The following is a 22,740-nucleotide window of genomic DNA, read 5'->3' on the forward strand; positions in this document are numbered from 1 at the left end:
TCCCGGAGTCCACTATCGTGGCCACCCTCACCTGGGACGTAGAGAGAACCGTCCGGGAGGCCCTGGCACGAAGCCCGGACCCCGGGACTGGACCAAAGAACAGACTTTACGTCCCACCAGAGGCACGGGCTGCAGTCCTGGACTTCTGTCACGGCTCTAAGCTCTCCTGTCATCCAGGGGTGCGAAGAACCGTGGCAGTTGTCCGGCAGCGCTTCTGGTGAGCGTCCCTGGAGGCCGACGTCCGGGACTATATCCAGGCCTGTACCACCTGCGCCAGGGGCGAGGCCGACCATCGCAAGGCTCCGGGACTGCTACAGCCGCTGCCCGTGCCTCATCGCCCCTGGTCCCACATCGGCCTGGATTTTGTCACGGGCCTCCCGCCGTCCCAGGGAAACACCGTCATCCTCACGATAGTGGACCGATTCTCCAAGGCGGCCCACTTCGTGGCCCTCCGGAAGCTCCCAACGGCCCAGGAGACAGCGGACCTCCTGGTCCACCACGTCGTCCGCCTGCATGGGATACCATCAGACATTGTCTCTGATCGCGGTCCCCAGTTCTCCTCACACGTCTGGAGGAGCTTCTGCCGGGAACTGGGGGCCACGGTCAGTCTCTCATCCGGGTATCACCCCCAGACCAACGGGCAAGCAGAGCGGGCTAATCAAGAAATGGAGCAAACACTACGTTGTGTGACAGCCGCGCACCCGGCGGCCTGGAGTACTCATCTGGCCTGGAACGAGTACGCCCACAACAGTCAAGTGTCATCAGCCACCAGCCTCTCCCCCTTTGAGGTGTGTTTGGGGTATCAGCCCCCACTATTCCCGGTGGTTGAAGGAGAGGTCGGTGTGCCCTCGGTCCAGGCCCACCTGCGGAAGTGCCGTCGGGTGTGGCGTGCCGCCCGTTCTGCTTTGTTGAAGGCCCGGATGAGGGCGAAGACCCATGCAGACCGGCGGCGGACCCCGGCCCCTACGTATCGCCCCGGGCAGGAAGTGTGGTTGTCCACCAAGGACATTCCACTGCAAGTGGCCTCCCCAAAACTGCAAGATAGATACATAGGTCCGTTTAAGATTCTCAAGGTCATCAATCCCGCCGCAGTGAGGCTTCAGCTTCCAGCCTCACTGCGGATCCATCCAGTATTTCATGTGTCAAAGATCAAGCCCCATCACACCTCGCCCCTCTGTGCACCCGGTCCGGCACCACCTCCTGCCCGGATCATCGATGGCGAGCCGGCTTGGACAGTGCGCCGGCTGTTGGACGTCCGACGGATGGGCCGGGGCTTTCAATATCTGGTGGACTGGGAGGGGTACGGTCCCGAAGAACGCTCCTGGGTGAAGAGGAGCTTCATCCTGGATCCGGCCCTCCTGGCCGACTTTTACCGTCGCCACCCGGACAAACCCGGTCGGGCGCCAGGAGGCGCCCGTTGAGGGGGGGGTTCTGTTGTGTGGGCCGCAGAAGAGGAGGTACTGCTGGCCCACCACCACCAGTGGGCGCCCTGCCTGGAGTGCGGGCTCCAGGCACCAGAGGGCGCCGCCGCCTCACAGGAGCAGCCAAGGTGACAGCTGTCACCCATCACCTGAGACAGCTGACAGCAATCATCAGTGGGGTATATCAGCAGGACAGCATCTCCACCTCATTGCCGAGATATCGTTTCTACCTGAAAGGTAACGTATCAAAGCTGACGGAGTGTATCCTTTTGGATTAGTGCTTAGATTGTGGATTACTGTTCCAACGAGAGGTGGAGGTAACTTCCCTGCTGTTCGGAGTCTTGGGTGCAAACGCGCCCCCATCTAACTGTTCTTTGTTCCTCGCCAGCAGTACCAGGTCCGACACGCGGAGGCAGTGGCCACCTGGGAGTTCGGGACTTGGCGGCTCCAGTATTCCCGGGGTCCTGTGGCGGAGGAAGCCGTGTGGTTCCGGTCTTACCTTGGAGAGGCGTCTCCTATCTTTGAGCCTGCCCACACGACACTTTTGTGAATTGACTGTTGTCCATTTCCATGATTGGTTGTATTCGTTGTGCACGTTCACAACAGTAAAGCCTTGTTATTTGACTTTCTCCATTGTCCGTTCATTTGCGCCCCCTGTTGTGGGTCCGTGTACTGACACTTTCCCAACACTCTGTTCTGGATGCATTTGACTGATGCTGTTTACATTGTGTGTTAGAATGTATTTTATATTATGCTCCTACATGAAATTTCGAGTTTTGGGGTTTATTGTTTTTTGTTTTGTTTTGTTGTTGTTTTTTGTTTACTATGTATGTTTGATTTATATTGCTTGAAATTATGTGCAATTGTAAGTGTTAATGTTGTGTGGGCCGCTGAAGAGGAGGTACTGCTGGCCCACCACCACCAGATGGCGCCCTGCTTGGAGTGCGGGCTTCAAGCACGAGAGGGCGCTGGAGCCACTGGGAGTGACAGCTGTCGCTCTTCGTCAGCACCAGCTGTCACTCATTCAACCCATCACCATCACCATAAAGGCAGGACTGCAACTCCACCTCCTCGCCGAGAAATCATCTACCATACAGGTAATTCTCTGCTGAATCTAAACCGAACAATAGTCTGATCTCTTTTGCAGCCGTTTTCCTGTGACGGATTCCTTGTCTGCTGTGTTGGCGTTTGGTGTGGACTGCGACGGCTTTGCCTCCCACCCCACCCAGATAAGTGGTTGTCTCAGGAGCTGTCCAAGTGTGTTATCGGAAATGGAGGTTCTCCCTCCTAACTGAACACAGACTGTGGGATTACTGAGTGTGCGTACTCACACTCATCAACCTGTTTCTGTTCTCTGCCAGCAGTACTGGGTCTGACTGCTGAAGACAGTGGCCACCTGGGGCGCAGGGCTTGGCGGCTCCGGTGTTCTTCAGATCCGTTGGTGGTGGAGGCTGTGTGGGTTCCGGCTCTTCTATCACCAGACGTCTTCTATCTTCGAGCCTGCCACACGCCACCTTGTGTATGATTGACATTCCGCAATATTGTTATTGTCTGTACTTCGTTGTGCGCTTCACAACATTAAATTGTTACTTTTTGGCTTATCCATTGTCCGTTCATTAACGCCCCTTGTTGTGGGTCCGTGTCACGACACCTTCCCAACAGTTAAAGCACTTTGAATTGCACAAATTGGTACTAAAAAGTGGTATAAGAATAAAGCTCTTCTTATTATTATTCATAATATAATTTATTTTCACTGCAGTGCAGGTGGGTCTGTGGGACAGGAGTTGGACTGCTGATACACAGTATGGATGTAGATTTGATTCCAGATGTGCTTCAGGCTGTCTGTGTCCGTGGACACCCTCGTCCACCCAGCTGTCAACAGGAACCAGTCTTGGCTGGAGAACCAAGCTGAGCTTGACTGGCGTCTCACCCAGGGAGAGTCGAAGACCCTCATCCACCTCATGATACAGTATCCAGCGATAAGCACTGATCCAACTGACTGCACGAGGTCTGCACGGGAAAATATCAGACTGAGGTGTTGACAGTACGGGCAGAGCAAAGTGAGGTCCATGCGAAAAACATGTGAAAAACACACAATAATAATGAGTTTCTTATATGGATATTATATATATAAACATACAAACTTACAGTATCGCATGAATATGAAGGCTGCTGGCGGCTCGTAGTCAGACCTGTTCACTTTCTTCACCTCCATGAAGAACTTGCTAACAGATGACCCAGTCGTTAACTGGCAAACTTTCAATTTGTGTGTTTTTCCGATACTGTTCAGATATTTATGGAGTATGTTCATGTCCGACTTGGTTTTGTAATCGTGTTTTTAGCTTTCTGGTTTGTAACAAATGTGATATGCGATCCGGATTGATTGTCATGGTAACAGTCTGATATGGGAAAATATCAGACAGGAAATCAGCCAATCAGAGCGCGCGCAGCATCATAGCCATATCATAACAAGTCTTATTTTTATTTCTTTATTTGCAGACAATAATCAGCAGTGATTTTACATTTTCTTCCTATTTTTCCAATTTTACGTTGTATTTTAAAAAGGACATTCTGCACTATCTAGAACATATTTTATTCTAAGTTGTACTGATACCTCCATCCTTGTAGCAAGAAAAAGTAAGATTTTGAGGAAATAGAATTTTATTGAGCTGATCCGTTCAAGCACACTGCATGTGAAAAAGCGCAAAAAAAAAAAAAAGAAAAGATGAACTGCTTTTAGACATCATTGGCAGTGTTTTCCACAGCTATTAATAGGTGTGGTCATGCACCTTTGCTGAAATCACAAAGACCCTCAAGAGACAAAAAAAAAAAAAAAAAAAAAAACTACTGATGATGACCTATGGAATATTAAAGATAACAATAAAAAATAGTATTTCAATATGAGGCAGCAGCAGGTCTGTACTGTGAAGCTGGAAGGGCTAACAGTAGCATTGCAGGCTTAAGCTAAATTCATTAAAGTATTCAATGAAAACACAAAACATCAACAGCAGCAACACATTTTCATCTGTCGGTCATTTTAAATTATATATTTCATGATGTGTGCGACAACACAGTGAAGGAGTACAAATGAGGCTTGATGGTAATTCGTTATCTGCACCATAGAGTTTAAAAGCTACATCGGGACTGTGTCTTAGCAGCATCAGTTTTATTACTGAGATTAAAAAGTAAATGTGTGAGCACCACTCAGATGAAGTGGTTAGATGGCAACAAAGTGAAGCTTTCAGTAGTTTGGATAAATGTGGATAAAGTAAAGAAGCTAACATCTTTTCCTTCCTGTAGCCATCCTATAGATGCGACGTGTGTAGCATTAGCTCAGCACACTGTTGGCTATGAATCAGAAATTGGATTTAAAGTACAAACGATGCAACAACATGGATACACGGATCCCTGGAACAAGCTAAATGTACTGTGAACAAGTTGAGTGAAGCTGTGACGCTGCTACTTCACTGTTCAAACTCTCGTAAAAGTTCAAATGTCAGTGCGAGACTCTCACAAGGCTCATTAAACCGTTAAATCCTTAGTGATGTAATTCAGAAATGATACTTTTTATGATGGAATGTTTCAATTCAATTCGATACAACAAAATTTGATGTAATTCTTTATAAAAGTTGACATTCATTTTCCATGATAAATTAGAATAAACCAAAAATGGCATTACTAAACATAAAATTTTCCCTGGCGGTCCAGAGCGTATCTCTACATTTCCAAGCTAGACTCAACCTGCTCTCTACTCTCACTACAGATCACAATGTCATCTGCAAACATCATCCGTCAACCTGTCCATCATCATTGCAAACAAGAAAGGACTCAGAGCTGATCCTTGGTGTAATCCCACCTCCACCTTGAATGAATATGTCATTCCTACTGAGTTTCTCACGGCTGTCACATTATCCTTGTACATGTCCTGCACTACCCTCACATACTTCTCTGCCACTCCAGACTTCCTCATACAATAGCACAACTCTTCTCTTGAACCCCTCTCATAAGCTTTGTCAAAATCCACAATCACACAATGTAGCTCCTTCTGGCCTTCTCTGTACTTCTCAATCAGTACTCTCAGAGCAAACACTGCAACTGTAGTGCTCTTTATCAGCATGAAACCATATTGCTGCTCATAGATCTTTACCTGTTTTCTTAGCCTAGTTTCTACTAATCTTTCCCATAACTTCATGCTGTGGCTGATCAGCTTAATGCCTCTGTAGTTACTGCACATCTGCACATTACCCTTGTTCTTAAAAATAGGAACCAGCACACTTCGCCTCCAGTCCTTAGGCATCCTCTCACTTCTGGTTAGAAGCTCCACTGCCATCTCTCCTAGACATTTCCATGCCTCCACTGGAATGAATGGCATCTGGACCAACTGCCTTTCCACTCTTCATCCTCTTCACAGCTACCCTCACTTCATCCATACTAATCTCTTGCACTTCCTGATTTACTCTCTCCACATCATCCAGCCTTTTCTTTCTCTCATTTTTTTAATTCATCAGCTCCTCAAAAATATTCCCTCCACCTTCTCAACACACTCTCCTCGCTTGTCAGCACATTACCATCTGCACCTTTCTCCTATCCATCATGTCAGCCAGCTCCCCCTCTTTGCTAGTCATAGTGCCAACATTTAAAGACCTGACTCTTACTTTCACCCTTCTAGTTTTTCTCTTCTCCCGCTGTCTCTGGACATGTTCTCCTCATCTTCTTCACCCAGCATTATCCCAATTTCCACCAGCACCCTGTTGGGCAATGGCATCGGTGACAGTCGTTAACCCAAGCCTTGATTTAATTTGTACTCTGCTTCACCATCCTGTACTAAACAGGTAAAATAACTTTAAAAAGTAATGATATTTGATTTTTTACATTTAAAAATAATAATTTCAGTGATTACTGAAATTCGGGATGCAGCAACACTACGTAGCACACCATATGTGATCTAATCCGATTATGGTGTGTATCAGAGGTGGGACGAAGTCACTGTCAAGTCACTCTCGAGTCATGAATCAGCAAGTCCCAAGTCAAGTCTCAAGTCAGCTTGCAAACAACTGGTGGTCATTATGACTTGAGACGTGACTTGGGACTTGCTGATTCATGACTTGAGAGTGACTTGATGGTGACTTCGTCCCACCTCTGGTGTGTATACAGCCTGGACTTGCCCGAAAATGTGACTGACCTTTGTCAGTGTGCATCCTCTTTGTTTCGTGGCTCATGTCGTGGGCCACGTCTCCTTCTTTGGGCCCAGGCGGGATGTTGGGGGACAGACCTAGCAAGGCTTGGTTCATAAACAGGCCATTGTGGTGTGTGGCTGAAGAGAGAAGAAAACAGCAGTGACAACATGGAAGCTTAAACCACCTCTTGAAATAAAGCACAACAACACTGGTCTGTATAGGAAGTCAGCATTTTGTCGTTGTGACATAGAAACATACGTATCCTGTCCGAGGAGCTTTCTGTGTGCGCGGGGGAGCTGGATACGCTGCTGCTGCGGTGGGACGATGGGTGACTGCCCGGCCTCCTGTTGTCTTCTAAAGAAGGAGCAGGTGAGGGACTATCCTGCACCCGTTCCTGCAACCCCAGTAGTCATAAAAAGGCAAAGCCAAAATAAGTATCTGAAGCTACACCCAAAATACCCAATTCATGTTTTTTTATTCTCCTGGCAACAACAATTTGTCCAGAACCTTCAGAAAATCTGGAGGTTTCCATTGCTGATCATGTCTTTCAAATATGATTTGTGAAATGGGTTGTTATTTATTTATTTACTAATTTGGTTAATTAGTTAGTTAACAGTGGTGAGCACAGTCCAGCTAATCAGCTGACAGTTAACAAGGAAAGCAAATTTTTCTTACTGGATGAACTTCATAGCCAACTTTGAAAACCATTAGCAGGCTAATTATCTTAAATTTATGCTAGCTCTGCTAAGGTTAAGTTAACTAACATTTTTTAGAAATAAAGTTTAACAGTCAAAACTCTAAAATCATACACGATTGATCCTCACATTGTGCGAGCACAATCCAGCTAATCAGCTAACAGTTAATGAGGAAAGCTAACTTTTTCTTACTGGATGAACTTTATAGCCAACTTTGAAAACCATTAGCAGGCTAATTATCTTAAATTTATGCTAGCTCTGCTAAGGTTAAGTTAACTAACATTTTTTAGAAATAAAGTTTAACAGTCAAAACTCTAAAATCATACACGATTGATCTCACATTGTGCGAAACCAACAAGAGTTTCCTCAAACAGAAGGAGGAGGTCAAGTCAGATTAAATGAATTAATTTGATTATTAAAATTTTGACTCGTGTATTTTTATTTCTCAATATTTTTTTATTCATTTTATACTTTCTATAAATTAAGTTCGTTTGGCTTCTCCATTTTTTCACATCCGAGGTGGATCTGCATGTTGATTTGCCACAAGTTTTATACCGGATGTCCTTTCTGACTCAACTCCACATTACATGGAGAATGGGCACGGGTAGTCTTGAACTAGGAAATTCTGCTCTGGAATAAATTGTATGTTGAATGGAAACTACTGTTTAATTTCATTTGTTCATTTAATTATTTATGTACATCTTGATCATGATCTGATCTTGGTATGCTAAACCTTAATGGAAACCTCCATGTTTACACCACATAAAAAAAACTACAAAAAAAAACAGCTATTTGGGTCTCTTTTTCAGGGTTGTACAACCAAAAATCAAGTCAAATCTAGTCATATAATAAAAGTTTTTGGTTAGCAGTAGCTAAAAGTTTTAGTGATTTATCAGTTTACCGTTATCACAGCGACCTTCTCAGTTAGCAGACTAGCGGTTATCAAAGCTAACTTTTAGGGTGGCCATGCCTGCCACTGCTAGGTATTAATTTAATCATCCTGCTAAAATTCTAACCCGTAAAGATTTGTTTTGCCAAAAGTGAGTTGAAAATGCGTTTGACTTTTATTTTTTTATTTTTTATTTTTTTGGGGGGGGGGGGGTGCTAGGCTTTAGAAATCATAGTAATGTTACCTGTTAAATGCAGTGATTTAAAAGATGAGTCCATCAACTTTTGATAACTCAAAAAAAAAAAAAAAAAATGCCATCTTGTACAAATAAAATGGGGACACAATGAGGAAAAAAGTGAATAAAACTTCCTTAATCAAATCAACTGAAAAACTTTGTTTCGCTTATTTCATATAGTTCAGTACATAACCGTACTTAAGTCAAGTTTTTTTGTTTTTTTGTTTTTTTTACAAGTTTGAGAGGTCCTACAACTTATACTCCAGTGCACCTCATATACTGAAAAAAATTACACTTTCAACATGAATAATAATAATAATTATTATTGTTATGACTGTTTATAAAGGACTTTCCCAGGAATCACAGCATTTAACATTATACAAATAATGAATGTTTATGAGTTCAATGGTATGAATATTTCATGAGGTGAAAGCTGGAACATACCATTCAATAAGGCGATCACATGTGCGCATGGCATGTGTGTGCGCGTGCAATGGTACCAAACGTAGGGAACCAAATTTGCACTCTAAATGGAACCAAGCCGCACTCTAAATGCAATGCAACACAAATGGGATGAGTTAATCCATGTCATGTGACATACAAAGCACCAATCAGATGACAAGGATCCACTCAGCTGTTATATAAAAGCTAATAAAGCCTAATACTTAAAGAATAAATGGCACTACTATAAAGTACACTACAACACCAATTAATACTACAACCCAGTTAAAGAGCTGATAATACAGAAAAAAGGCTCAGCTTTTACTTTGGAAAATGCAGTACCTGTCTGCCACTTACTGGACATTTCTGGACATATTGCAGGACACAGTCTTATCATCACATGCATGATTGAAATTAGGAGCAAGTGTGGTTGAAGTTACATGTTGAAATGAAGGGTACTCTCTGGTGTTAAAATATACCTTTATAACAGAGGTGACCATTCTGGAGGGCAGACTCTGGCCTTGAGCTGCGGCGGCCATGTTGGCAATAGTGCTGAGATGGTTCATCTGGCTCATCGCCATGGTGACGGAGGCTGGGGGCAGGCTGACTGGAATCAGGGGGTGGGGCATCATCATGAAGGGAAGTTCCAGGCCTATGACATAAGAAGTCATTGGTTATGCAACGATGCGTAATATGAACGACATATTCATTCAAAACTGATAATCTGCTCTAAAACATAACACTTCCATGCCATTAGAAAAAAGAAAAAAAAACCCAGAATAATTCCCATTAATCACTCCAGGGGTATTTTTCAGCGTTAGCATAATACACATAAATGTTTTACAGCATACGTTAATAATAGATCGTGCTATAATAACAATAAAGAAAAAAAGGGGATGAAAACTATATACACAATCATTCAAAGACCAAAGTTTACACAGCAGTAAAGATGCATCAATTATTCTACGAATAAAAAAAAGAACATCATGGAAATTGTCTCAATATTTACATATTAAAAAAATATCACTGTAAAAGCAAAGGCAATATCAAAAACCATTACCCAAATGACTACTTAAAGGTGAAAATGACAAACAAGTACCATCAACCCGCCGTACGGCAGCGACTTTAGGCTAATTATAACTGCCGATATTCCAGGCCAGGGAGGGAGAACGAGAGAATAAAGTCACTTTCAGTCGGCTCAACGATAGGCATTTTTATTTTTCCTCAAAAATTATTCCATTACGACATCAGAGATATTGTACAAATGTTTCAAATTATTCAACTGCTGTCTGGCAATAGAGGCGTAATTGGGAAAATTGAAGACATTATGAAAATGTAAAGAATGTGTAATAAAGAGACTGTGGGGGGGGGTTGGAGGAGTTTGCCAAACTGTAGCGTTGTGCTGTTTGTGAACGGCTTAATGAAAACAAGGCAACTTTCAAAGGACATGAGCACAGACAGAAGGTCAAAGCGAGATGTCTGCACCCCCCCTCGCCAACGACCACGGCACCCACTTCCCTCCGCCTCTGCTCTACGGCGACTTTGAACTGGCAGGATCAAAAGTGACTGGGAACAGTTTGGTCTCATTCCTCCGCCACTCAGATGCTTTTCCTCAAATGCTTTAAAGAAAACCTCACAGACACGACTGAATCTGATTGAGCCTCTGTTGATTTTTTTGTCTTCTTTCTTGGCAGCTTGGTTCAAGGTAAGAAAAAAAAAGTAAGGGGGTGGGTGGGATGGTGGGGGGTAGCGCAGTGCTATAGAAAGCTGATCCACAAAACAACTCCACTCTTCTTTTCTAACAAAACATCAGTAGCCAAAGGGCGAGGAGATCTGCATGGCGAAACCTCTAAAGAGAAGGACACCGGCTGGAAATGAAAGGACATGAGAAGTGCTCCTCTCTGTCATTCCCCCTCTTTCCAATAGAACCGTTGATTTCCATAAGAAAGATGTCGTGCAGTTCCTCAGTGGCGAGTATTCCCAAACAATATAAAGCAGCCGAGATGAAAGAACGGCGGAAGCCAAGCAGCACCTTGTATCAGCGCCTCTCGTCGACGCTCAGACTGAATCAGTTACCACTCAGCAGGCTCAATTAAAAACCACCTCAGAGGACCTGATTGTGGGGTACTTAGTCGAAGACAGCATGGAGAGGTTTAGGCTACGGATCTGCCAGTCAAGGCCACTCAAGGGCCCCTGTGAAGAGAGGTATTCTGTCTTTAACAGGGTCAGGTATAACACCCACTGACTCAAACACAACAAGAAATAAAAACTGGAGAGCAAGTCAGACGGTGCACTACTCCACCAAAGTCCAACGATTCTCACTTGGTTACTTTGATCCCGATTGACGACCTTTCATCCTAAGCATTAACTCTACATTCTGATACCTCATCTTTCATACTGATGACTGAACTTTGATTTTTATCGTTGAATTTTGTCCCTGATTGCCCATCTTTGATCATGCTCCAGAGATTTGCCATTTCTTATGTCTAATCTTTGATCCTGATTGTAGCCTTTGATCCCAATCATTTCAATCCTCCATACACAGTGCCATTAAAAAAGAAGATATGCTTGGTTTATGCTTGGTCATTTACTTCTTGCACACAAGTCTAGGGCCAAGCAGGATTTTGATACCATCTAAGGTGACAACACTGTCAATTCAGCTTCAGCATACCCGACGCGATCTCACCGCAAGTCGTGAGTCATGATGGTAAAAGCGATGTCATCTATTAGTTTGGGATACCATCACGAAATGTGTTTCCTTTTTTTTGACACTATCATGAAATTTGGGGTGACATGGGGTGGAGAGGGAGCTTTGGGGTTATGGTTAGGATTAGAGTTAAAAAGAGTGACTGAAACTTGACCGAGTCATGAAAATGTGACGCATTTTGTAACAGTATCATGTAAGTAAAAAACAAACAAATAAAGAAACAAAACACGCACACACACACATACACACACTAGGCTGAGCATACCATGGCCTAAACAAAAATGTATGAACGATTAAAGATTATATGGGGGTCAAAATATAAAATGGCTCCAATTATATAGAGATGTATACCACATTGTTATCACTTTACCAAGGCGTTGCTAGGCCGCTATCGTAGATTTACGTCGACGCTATCTGGCTATACCCGCCCGCTGTGCGTAAACAAATTACGTCATAGTGCGCAGCCCAAGAACTGTCCGCAGAGGGGTGGGGGAACTGTCCGCAGAGGAAAAGATGAAAAGGCGAGAAGTGTGTTTTGGTCATACGGATATTCCGGACGATTTTCTCATGGATAGTACAACAATGAACAGCAGCTAAAGCAGCCAGCTTGATGAGGACCCACTGCCGAATTTGGAGAGCAGCGCGCGCCAGCCGACACGACAAAGGTTAAAGTGAGACAACTTTTTATGTACGCGTTACGTGTTGTGTATCTCAGTAAAAAGTGATAATAATGCAAATAACATGCTGTTGTCATAAAATGCATACCGCCCTCCAAAAGCATGTTATTGTATTATTATTTGTCTGATCATAACAACTCCCAAAAGGTATAGTTTGGACTATCTATACTCAAAGGTTTTTGGGTTATGGGGTAAAAACTGCAAAAATCATGACAAAAGCCAGTTTCAATTTGCACAGGGGTCAACAAACTAAAATTACTCCAATTTTGGCAAAAGGTGATGCAAATTATGGGTCGAGCTAATAGGATTTAAAAAAAATTTATAGTTTGCACCATCTGCTGTGCTTAGTTATCACATTATGTTGCAACATACTTCATATGTCATAGAATCCAATAGATGCTGACCTTGTTTGGGTATTATTTTTGAGATCAAGCATTCAGAACATTCAAAACAATTCCATTTTTAATATTAGTTCTTCCAATAATCTCCATTAACTTTTACTACACTTGGGAAAATTATATATATATATTTTTTACTCCTGAACAAAGTGAAACTGGCATTTGCCAACATTTTTGTTGCTTTCACCCCATAATATCACCAATTAATATCACTTTGAGCAGATGGAATCAGTTAATCAGTGAAATCACCTGGTGGAGTCAGTGGCTGCAAAGAAAACCTGCACGTTCTTGGCCCTTTCTGGAACAAGTTGCCCACCCCTGCCATAATGTTCATTCCTAGGTAGTCCAAACTATACCTTTTTTGAAATCCTTATGATCAGACAAATATTTTTTGTACATTTCAACAACGTATAGTCAAGCTGGATTGTTTATTCACCTTAGGTGGCATCAATTTGGTGAAAAGTGGATGCAGGCAGGCCATTGGACTATGGGGCTTGGTGGTGGGTTAGTTCACCACAGTGTGTGCAAGCATTAACTCAAAACAGTAAATGATAATATCTTCTAACTCAACAAACTAAAAGAGTAAATAATGAGCATAAAGTGATTAGATCAGGGGTAGGCAACCTGTTCCAGAAAGAGCCATGAGGGTGCAGGTTTTATTTGCAGCCACTGACTCCACCAGGTGATTTTACTGATTAATATCACTTTGAGCAGATGGAATCAGTTAATCAGTGAAATCACCTGGTGGAGTCAGTGGCTGCAAAGAAAACCTGCACCCTCATGGCTCTTTCTGGAACAGGTTGCCTACCCCTGGATTAGATGGTGGTTAACTTTGATGCACCATCCAGCATAAAACCTACTGTGGCAACCTAGAGCAACCCGGGAAAGTTGAAAAAGCAACTTCTTTTTGCTTGCATAAAAAAATAGCACAGACCTGTCTGTCACCTGCTGAACACTCCCATCTGCTGGATGGTTAAGGGATGTGCATCCGAATAAAATAATGACTTCCATATTTAAAGGCTACAGTCAGCACACCGTCAGTACATGCACTAACATGTGTGCTCCTTGTTGTAAATATTTTAATGAAAAGGAGAACATGTTTTTGTATCTCTGTCACAAACTCCAAATCAGAGTGGGCGTGTCAGTGCATGTGATTGTCAGCTGTGCTATGAAAAAAAAGCCTTGAGACTAAATAAAAAATGGACCTTTACAAAAACATTTTTTTCTACCATCTGTATTGAAGATAGTCCACAACACCATTTAACATCTAATTTCAGCAATTCTGACATTTGAAGGTAAGTTTTAAGATGTTCTGAGTGCTGGGGGACAAGCTAATTAGTCAGCCGCTACAGCTAACAAGCTACTCACCTAGTGTGTTCTTCTGCAATAAAGATGAAAGACACTGATGCTGAACAATATTTAGTTGCTTGTTTGCTACATAAGAAAACACAAGATGAGTCCATCTTTGTTAATAAGGTGGGGACATTAGCTTGAACTCTAATGTGGGCTGTTGCTGTAAATTTGTGCTTAAGGTTGCAGCTAATGAGAGAGAAGCTAACTGCTAGCATTCTAAATATATGTTGCTGTACTCAGAATTCAAGATATTACTGCTTTCTGCAATGTATGATTTAAAAATATGCATAAGAAATCTGCATAACAACTTTGGCATAAAAATTTAAATTCCAGGCTATTTTTATGTGATTTTCAAATGCGTGAACACATCTAAAAAATCCTTTCGCTGCAAAATGACTGCCATAATGCTGTATCCGGTTGTTAAGTGTGACGTAACGCATCATGTGATTTTCAGCTTCCGGCTCCAAACAAAAAAGGCGCGCTGTCATTAACATTGAGAACTGCACTGAGACGCTCTGATCAGGCTGCAATTACACCGTTGCACACAGACAACATCATTAACATCGCAACATAAAACTCTTTGTATATTGTGCCTAAAACTCTCCTGGATATACACTCGACAAAAATATAAACGCAACACTTTTGGTTTTGCTCCCATTTTGTATGAGATGAACTCAAAGATCTAAAACTTTTTCCACATACACAATATCACCATTTCCCTCAAATATTGTTCACAAACCAGTCTAAATCTGTGATAGTGAGCACTTCTCCTTTGCTGAGATAATCCATCCCACCTCACAGGTGTGCCATACCAAGATGCTGATTAGACACCATGATTAGTGCACAGGTGTGCCTTAGACTGCCCACAATAAAAGGCCACTCTGAAAGGTGCAGTTTTGTTTTATTGGGGAGGATACCAGTCAGTATCTGGTGTGACCACCATTTACCTCATGCAGTGCAACACATCTCCTTCGCATAGAGTTGATCAGGTTGTCAATTGTGGCCTGTGGAATGTTGGTCCACTCCTCTTCAATGTGCGAAGTTGCTGGATATTGGCAGGAACTGGTACACGCTGTCGTATACGCCGGTCCAGAGCATCCCAAACATGCTCAATGGGTGACATGTCCGGTGAGTATGCCGGCCATGCAAGAACTGGGACATTTTCAGCTTCCAAGAATTGTGTACAGATCCTTGCAACATGGGGCCGTGCATTATCCTGCTGCAACATGAGGTGATGTTCTTGGATGTATGGCACAACAATGAGCCTCAGGATCTCGTCACGGTATCTCTGTGCATTCAGAATGCCATCAATAAAATGCACCTGTGTTCTTCGTCCATAACAGACGCCTGCCCATACCATAACCCCACCGCCACCATGGGCCACTCGATCCACAACATTGACATCAGAAAACCGCTCACCCACACGACGCCACACACGCTGTCTGCCATCTGCCCTGAACAGTGTGAACCGGGATTCATCCGTGAAGAGAACACCTCTCCAACGTGCCAAACGCCAGCGAATGTGAGCATTTGCCCACTCAAGTCGGTTACGACGACGAACTGGAGTCAGGTCGAGACCCCGATGAGGACGACGAGCATGCAGATGAGCTTCCCTGAGACGGTTTCTGACAGTTTGTGCAGAAATTCTTTGGTTATGCAAACCGATTGTTTCAGCAGCTGTCCGAGTGGCTGATCTCAGATGATCTTGGAGGTGAACATGCTGGATGTGGAGGTCCTGGGCTGGTGTGGTTACACGTGGTCTGTGGTTGTGAGGCTGGTTGGATGTACTGCCAAATTCTCTGAAACGCCTTTGGAAACGGCTTATGATAGAGAAATGAACATTCAATACACAAGCAACAGCTCTGGTTGACATTCCTGCTGTCAGCATGCCAATTGCACGCTCCCTCAAATTTTGCGACATCTGTGGCATTGTGATGTGTGATAAAACTGCACCTTTCAGAGTGGCCTTTTATTTTGGGCAGTCTAAGGCACACCTGTGCACTAATCATGGTGTCTAATCAGCATCTTGATATGGCACACCTGTGAGGTGGGATGGATTATCTCAGCAAAGGAGAAGTGCTCACTATCACAGATTTAGACTGGTTTGTGAACAATATTTGAGGGAAATGGTGATATTGTGTATGTGGAAAAAGTTTTAGATCTTTGAGTGCATCTCATACAAAATGGGAGCAAAACCAAAAGTGTTGCGTTTATATTTTTGTTGAGTGTATTAACTGGGTTTTTAGACGTTGTTACTGCGTTTGTTTTATGTAAAAATGTCACATGCTCAGGTTGTTTCTCCGGTATTTTCAATGGGAGTTGCTGCGAGCTGCAATCACTTCCTGTTAATGTCGTTCGGGGAGAAAGTGAAGTTTGCACTTTAACGTCCTGTTTATTGTAATAAATAATTTTTATTAACAAACAGACATGTATATTTTACCTGTGCATAATAAAATATGTAAAGTAAAAGAAAAAAAGTTTTATTAAGTGTTCTGACCATAGAAACAGACAAATGCGGAGTTTCTGTGTACGCTCTCAGTTGTCCAGGTGGTTTCCATAGTAGAGAAGCTTGAATCTTCGACTGGACTGGGTTGCTTGACGTGAGGACGTTTCGCTTCAAATCACAGAAGCTTCCTCAGCTAAAATTCTTGCTCTGGTAGTCTGACTTCTGTCTTGACTCTTGTAGAGAAGAATAAACCAGAAGCCAACAAAAGCTGGAGTTTTTTAACCTAACCAGACCCCACCTACCGAGAGGCTGACTGCTATAGGCTAGTGAGTAAACAATAGCTCTAATTAGCACCTATTGTGCTCTAGTTAGCGCTCTCCTAATGACAGGATGGAAGCCTCCCCTGATGGCTCCCTTGACGACTCTCTGCTGATGATGTGAATGACTCATTACCACAAACAAAAGACTGAAACTGCTTTGACCTGAGTACCACATTGTAAACAGGGGACAAAGCATGTCTGAGACCCGCTCCGCGGTTAAGGCTGGGTTTCAACTGTTTTACAAAGAATGCTTCCTTGACACCTCTCTCAAACCGTGCTGGTATAGCCTCTTGTGTAAAAGTTGCTTCGTCTCACCTATGTAGTTTTCATTACAGTTTTCCTGACATCTGATATGATACACTACATTGCTCTGTTTGTAACTAGGGATCCTGTCCTTAGGGTGAACTAATTTCTGTCTCAAGGTGTTGACTGGTTTAAAGTAAACTGGGATTTTGTGCTGTCTGAAGATCCTCTGTAGTTTTTCCCCTACTCCTGCTAAATAAGTGAGAGACACTCCTCTTCTCTTGTCTCCGTCTCCTGTCTATCTGGTCTCTTTGTTTTCTGGGACTTCTGCACTTTGTCCAGGGACCAACGTGGGTACCCACATACTGTGAGGGCTTTCCGTACAAGTTGTTGCTCTTTAGCCCTTCCCTCTGCAGTTGTGGGAACCTGTAGGGCTTTGTGTCGAAGAGTCCTGATCACCCCGAGCTTGTGTTCAAGGGGGTGGTTTGAGCCAAAGAGTAGATATTGGTCAGTGTGAGTGGGTTTTCTGTAAACCTCTGTCTGGAGCTGCCTGTTCTCTCCAATCGTAACATCACAGTCCAAGAAGGCTAAATGGTTTCTGGAATCCTCACGTGTGAACTTGATATTGGAGTCCACCGAATTGATGTGTTCTGTAAAGTCCTCGACCTCCTGTTGCTTGATTTTAACCCATGTGTCATCGACATATCTGAACCAGTGACTGGGAGAGATGCCCGTGAATGACGTCAAGGCTGTCTTCTCCACTCGCTCCATGTACAGATTGGCCACAATGGGGGATACCGGAGACCCCACCGCACAACCATGGATCTGCCTGTAGTAATTCCCCCTAAACAGGAAATACGTGGTGTTAAGACAGATCTCCAAGAGTTGGCAGATGTGGTCTGGTGTGAAAGGACCAAACTCACACGGAGACAAGACGAAGAGGAGTGTCTCTCCCTTATTTAGCAGGAGTAGGGGAAAAACTACAGAAGATCTTCAGACAGCACAAAATCCCAGTTTACTTTAAACCAGTCAACACCTTGAGACAGAAATTAGTTCACCCTAAGGACAGGATCCCTAGTCTTTTGTTCATGGTAATGAGTCATTCAGGTCATCAGGAGAGAGTCGTCAAGGGAGCCATCAGGGGAGGCTTTCGTCCTGTCATTAGGAGAGTGCTAACTAGAGCACAATAGGTGCTAATTAGAGCTATTGTTTAGTCACTAGCCTATAGCAGTCAGCCTCTCGGTAGGTGGGGTCTGGTTAGGTTAAAAAACTCCAGCTTTTGTTGGCTTCTGGTTTACTCTTCTCTACAAGAGTCAAGACAGAAGTCAGACTACCAGAGCAAGAATTTTAGCTGAGGAAGCTTCTGTGATTTGAAGCGAAACGTCCTCACGTCAAGCAACCCAGTCCAGTCGAAGATTCAAGCTTCTCTACTATGCGGTTAACGGAGGTGGAGGCGGAGAAGGGAGGGACGGAGGTTTGCACACAATGTAAACACAAACTAAACTTAAACTGTAGATCCTAAAAAGGATCAAACAGATGCAACTTTAATTGTAAACTTGGAGGTCTTTGGACCCGGAAACAGATTTATCACGTGATGCGTTACGTCAGCGCTTAACAACCGGATTCCATTACACACCACAAGTCGATAATTGTGAGTCACTATTTCCAACATCTGATCTAAATGTGTTCCCTTCTTTCTGAAATATTTTTATTTTCCATCTTGGAAGGGGGACTGTCATGATTTTGCAACCCACTGCCATAATGACAGCAACACCAAGGTCCAGAACTCAAGTCAGGACCCATAAGATACGTTTATTGCATAAAATCTATCTATCAATCTATATCTGTAACGTAAGATATCGCTTGACCCAATGCTGCCTACTACAAATGCCAATTAGCCTAACTAATGCTGGAGTGTACAAAACACTGCTTAACTGGCGCTATAGGAAAACCTGCTGGTAACTCTTTTTATCACATGTACTGACACTTAGTAATATTTATTTTTTTAAAAAGTATTTATTGTTGTGTTTAACTTGTTACTGTAACTTGTCACTGACATACTGCCATTTTGTTGTGTCAATATTGTATCCACATTGAGTACGTTATCCAGGGACTGCTAGTTGTTTTACTGTGTTATCCTTTTATTTTGATGGTATTGTGTTTATTTTATACAATAGCATTTTTATAATAAAATCAATCAAAAACAATAAGAGTACTTTAATTTTTAAGAGGTTGAATTGTATTCTCAAATACTTAGAATTTTAAAATATTACAAATATAAAATATACAAATATTACAAATTTAAACCTGGGGGTTCTATTTGAAGAGCAGAAATATTTCTTTTGAGTTTTCATTTGTTTGTTTATTATTAGGGGTGTAACAACTGATACAAATGAAAAATTGATTTTAAAGTAATAGGTACGACTGCATCAATCCACAGACCCGTGAATCAATCTAAATATACTATGAAATGGTAATTGTGTTGATTTTAATGCTATAAATCAGTTGAGTTGAGTTGATTCTGCTACCACTGCTTCTTCAAGCTCTTGTAAAAGTTCAAAGGTCAGCACAGGGCTCTTGTGCGCCTGCTTACAAGAATGTTAACTTTGTGAGGTAAAATAAAATCAATATGTCTGAGAATGGTGGCAGTATAACAGATAAATACACCCTTTTGACCTTTTACATCTAGTGCAAAATTAATTGCAGTTTCTGCTACTGTATGTGGTGCTCCCCCCAGTGGTGGACACAAGTGGACATGAGTTAGTGCCATTGGGCTGCAGCACAGTAGTAAAAGGTTGAAGAAGGTCCCTGGTTTTTCTAAAATATTAATTTGAAGGTAGGTAATGGCACTTGTACGGGATTCTAAATTATGAAAAACGGCTACATTAACCAAATAACTGGACTTGAGTGTAATGTTTTGCACCAAACTGAATCACATCAAATCGAATCATTCGATAATTCAATAACCAAAAGTATAATTTCTAAAGCATATTTTAGGATATATATATATATATATATATATATATAGTATATTTTTGGTATTTTCAGGACTGACTTCTGTACCAAAAAATTATATTTACAATATACTTCCAATTAAAGTTTAAGAGGTATCATGATCCTGCCAAAGGTTTCCTTGTCTTTTTCTTTTAACTTTTTTTTTCTGGCATCAATTATGAGTACAGCAAAATATAGAATGTTTTGTGTTTTTACCACTTTCAGTTTTTAAAAATAATGAACACTTATGTATATTTTCATTTGCACTTTTATAGTCACAGCTGGAACAGAGGCCTGGTGACTCAATTACAGCCACACATGTACAGTAGGTGGATTTGTATTTAAATAATCTCCAAATTAATAAATTAAGTAGTGGATCCATAATTACAAAACCGTGACTGGTCCGTGTCCTTGCTTGTGATTGTATAGTGAGGCTGAGGTTTTTGTTCACCTGACATACAGAGTGCTTGTGAAACACTGGCACAGTGTTCACTCTAAGGGGTATTAGTCTCGCTTTCAGTGCCTGTCCAGCCCTTTTCATGTTGCCTGATCTGAAAGTACTGTTCGTCCTATAAAGACCCATTCAGTCCCTTGTGGGGGAATGTGCCACAGGCCAACAAGGGTGCACCAAGTCCCTTTATTTGTAACTGAAAACCCAGGTGAGAGGAGATCGGTTTATTCAAGGAATCTGGCATTTGTGCAGGAGAGTGAAGTGTTTTTCTTCAATTTTTATGCAATTTCTTCCCATTTGATAGTTTTGTCTTTGTTAGGATCACGTGCATGCAGTTGGACTGTTCACATTAAATAAAAAAAAAAACAACAGACCACATTTTGTGCAAAGTTGAAAGCACATCGCACAAGTGCATTTGGCATGTGTCCAGCTCCACTTTACTATTTACAAGGTGTCTAATCTGAGAGTAAAGTAGGTCGCATAGAGGTAAATATTAAGTCACTTAATTACCATATTTTCCATAGTACAAGTTGCACCTAAGGCACACCTGTCAAAAAAAAAAAAAAAAAAAAAGCCTTTTGAAAAGAGAAAAAAGAGCATACGGTGGTTTAGTGGTTAGCACTGCACAGCAAGAAGGGTGTGGGATCGCTTCCCACCCTTTCTGTGTGGAGTTTGCATGTTAACCCTGTGTCTGTTTTGGGCTTCCTCTGGGGACTCCTGTTTCTTCCCACAATCAAAAACATGCTTATTCAGAGTCTGCTCCTTTCTCTATCCCTGACCAAGGGAGCGTCTCTACATCTGGAGTTGGTCCCCGGGTGCTGGACTGTGGCTACCAACTTCTCCAGGTGGTTGGATTGTGTCTAACTGTAATTATGATGAGTTAAATGCAGAGGACAAATTTCATTGTATGTATATATGTACAATGACAATAAAGGCTCTCTCTACTGTACTCTATATAAATCTCACCAGAAAGAAGAGTGCGGGTGAAGTCATAACTTTGTTCTGCATTACCATCTCTTTAATTTGGGATTTTTGTGCATTCATATAGTGTCATTTTTACACTATATATATATATATACTAGGTCTGTTAGAAAAGTATCCGACCTTATTATTTTTTTAAAAAAACATATGGATTTGAATCACGTGTGATTGCGTCAGACAAGCTTGAACCCTCGTGCGCATGCGTGAGTTTTTTCATGCCTGTCGGTTGCATCATTCGCCTGTGAGCAGGCTTTGAGTGAGGTGTGGTCCACCCCTCTTGTCTATTTTTTATTGCGAATAAATGTCTGAATGATTTGGAGCTTTGCTGCATCAATTTTTTTCCAGAAACTGTGATGAGACCTCCAGGTGGACAACGTTCGAAAAATTAATATGGCTTTCAGGGATGATTTTATGGGGATTAAACAGATTACGGGGTGTTACTGCCGCTTTAAGGACGGCCCACAACTGCTGAGAGCGCGGTGCGGTCCCAGCCCCCATCAACAGGCTGACACCCCACTGGAACAACCAGATCATTTCCAACATGAAAGCTTTGATGATCCGGGACCTCGTCTGACTTTCACAAAAAGGCAGAAGATGTGGACATCAGCACTTTTTCTGGCACATTCCACCATTACAGGAGTTTTTTTTCATGGAAAGAAAAGCGGAGGGACGCGTCACGGCTCCGTTCATTACGCGGGACAAAACCACCTCGGTATTGGTCTCTCAAGACGGCTTTCAGGTGGATTTCAGACGGATTCCGGTTGCTTTCCAGTCGTGTGAATATCCGATTGTGACTGTGCATGAGCTGGACATGCCAGAACATGTCCTGTGAGGCTTCATCACGGCGTTGCTTTGCGCCGAGCGGCTGCACCGCGACGCGCGGTGGAGCAGCTTCTCTTTCCATGACAAAAACTCCTGTAACAGTGAAATGTGCCGTTCATTTTTAAACTTGACGCTGTCTTGATCCGGTATGTCATCTGACTAGCACAGGAATTGTGAAAAGACGTGGCCATCAGCACTTTTCCGGCACATTAAGACAGACGTGCGGAGGAGTTCCGTGCGTCGCGGTGCAGCCGCTCGGCGCAAAGCAACGCCGTGATGAAGCCTCACAGGACATGTTCTGGCATGTCCAGCTCATGCACAATCACAATCGGATATTCACACGACTGGAAAGCAACCGGAATCCGTCTGAAATCCACCTGAAAGCTGTCCTGTGAGACCAACACCGAGGTGGTTTTGTCCCGCGTAATGAACGGAGCCGTGGCGCGTCCCTCCGCTTTTCTTTCCATGAAAAAGCTCCTATAACGGTGGA

General features: G+C 42.8%; 1 protein-coding gene across 3 annotated transcripts in view; it reads right to left on the reverse strand.

The window, feature by feature from the left end:
- Nucleotides 1-22,740, reverse strand: part of dachd (dachshund d) — a 303,945-nt gene that overhangs the window by 77,433 nt on the left and 203,772 nt on the right. For all 3 annotated transcript variants that reach the window (XM_034187000.1, XM_034186999.1, XM_034186998.1), the window contains 3 exons: nt 9,338-9,510; nt 6,857-7,001; nt 6,604-6,735 (listed from right to left, as the gene is read on the reverse strand). In XM_034187000.1, the coding sequence (XP_034042891.1) occupies nt 6,604-6,735; nt 6,857-7,001; nt 9,338-9,510 (450 nt within the window). The remainder of the gene's footprint in view (nt 1-6,603; nt 6,736-6,856; nt 7,002-9,337; nt 9,511-22,740) is intronic.

The sequence above is a fragment of the Thalassophryne amazonica genome, chromosome 14 (assembly GCF_902500255.1).
Source record: "Thalassophryne amazonica chromosome 14, fThaAma1.1, whole genome shotgun sequence".
Classification (NCBI taxonomy): Eukaryota; Metazoa; Chordata; class Actinopteri; order Batrachoidiformes; family Batrachoididae; genus Thalassophryne; species Thalassophryne amazonica.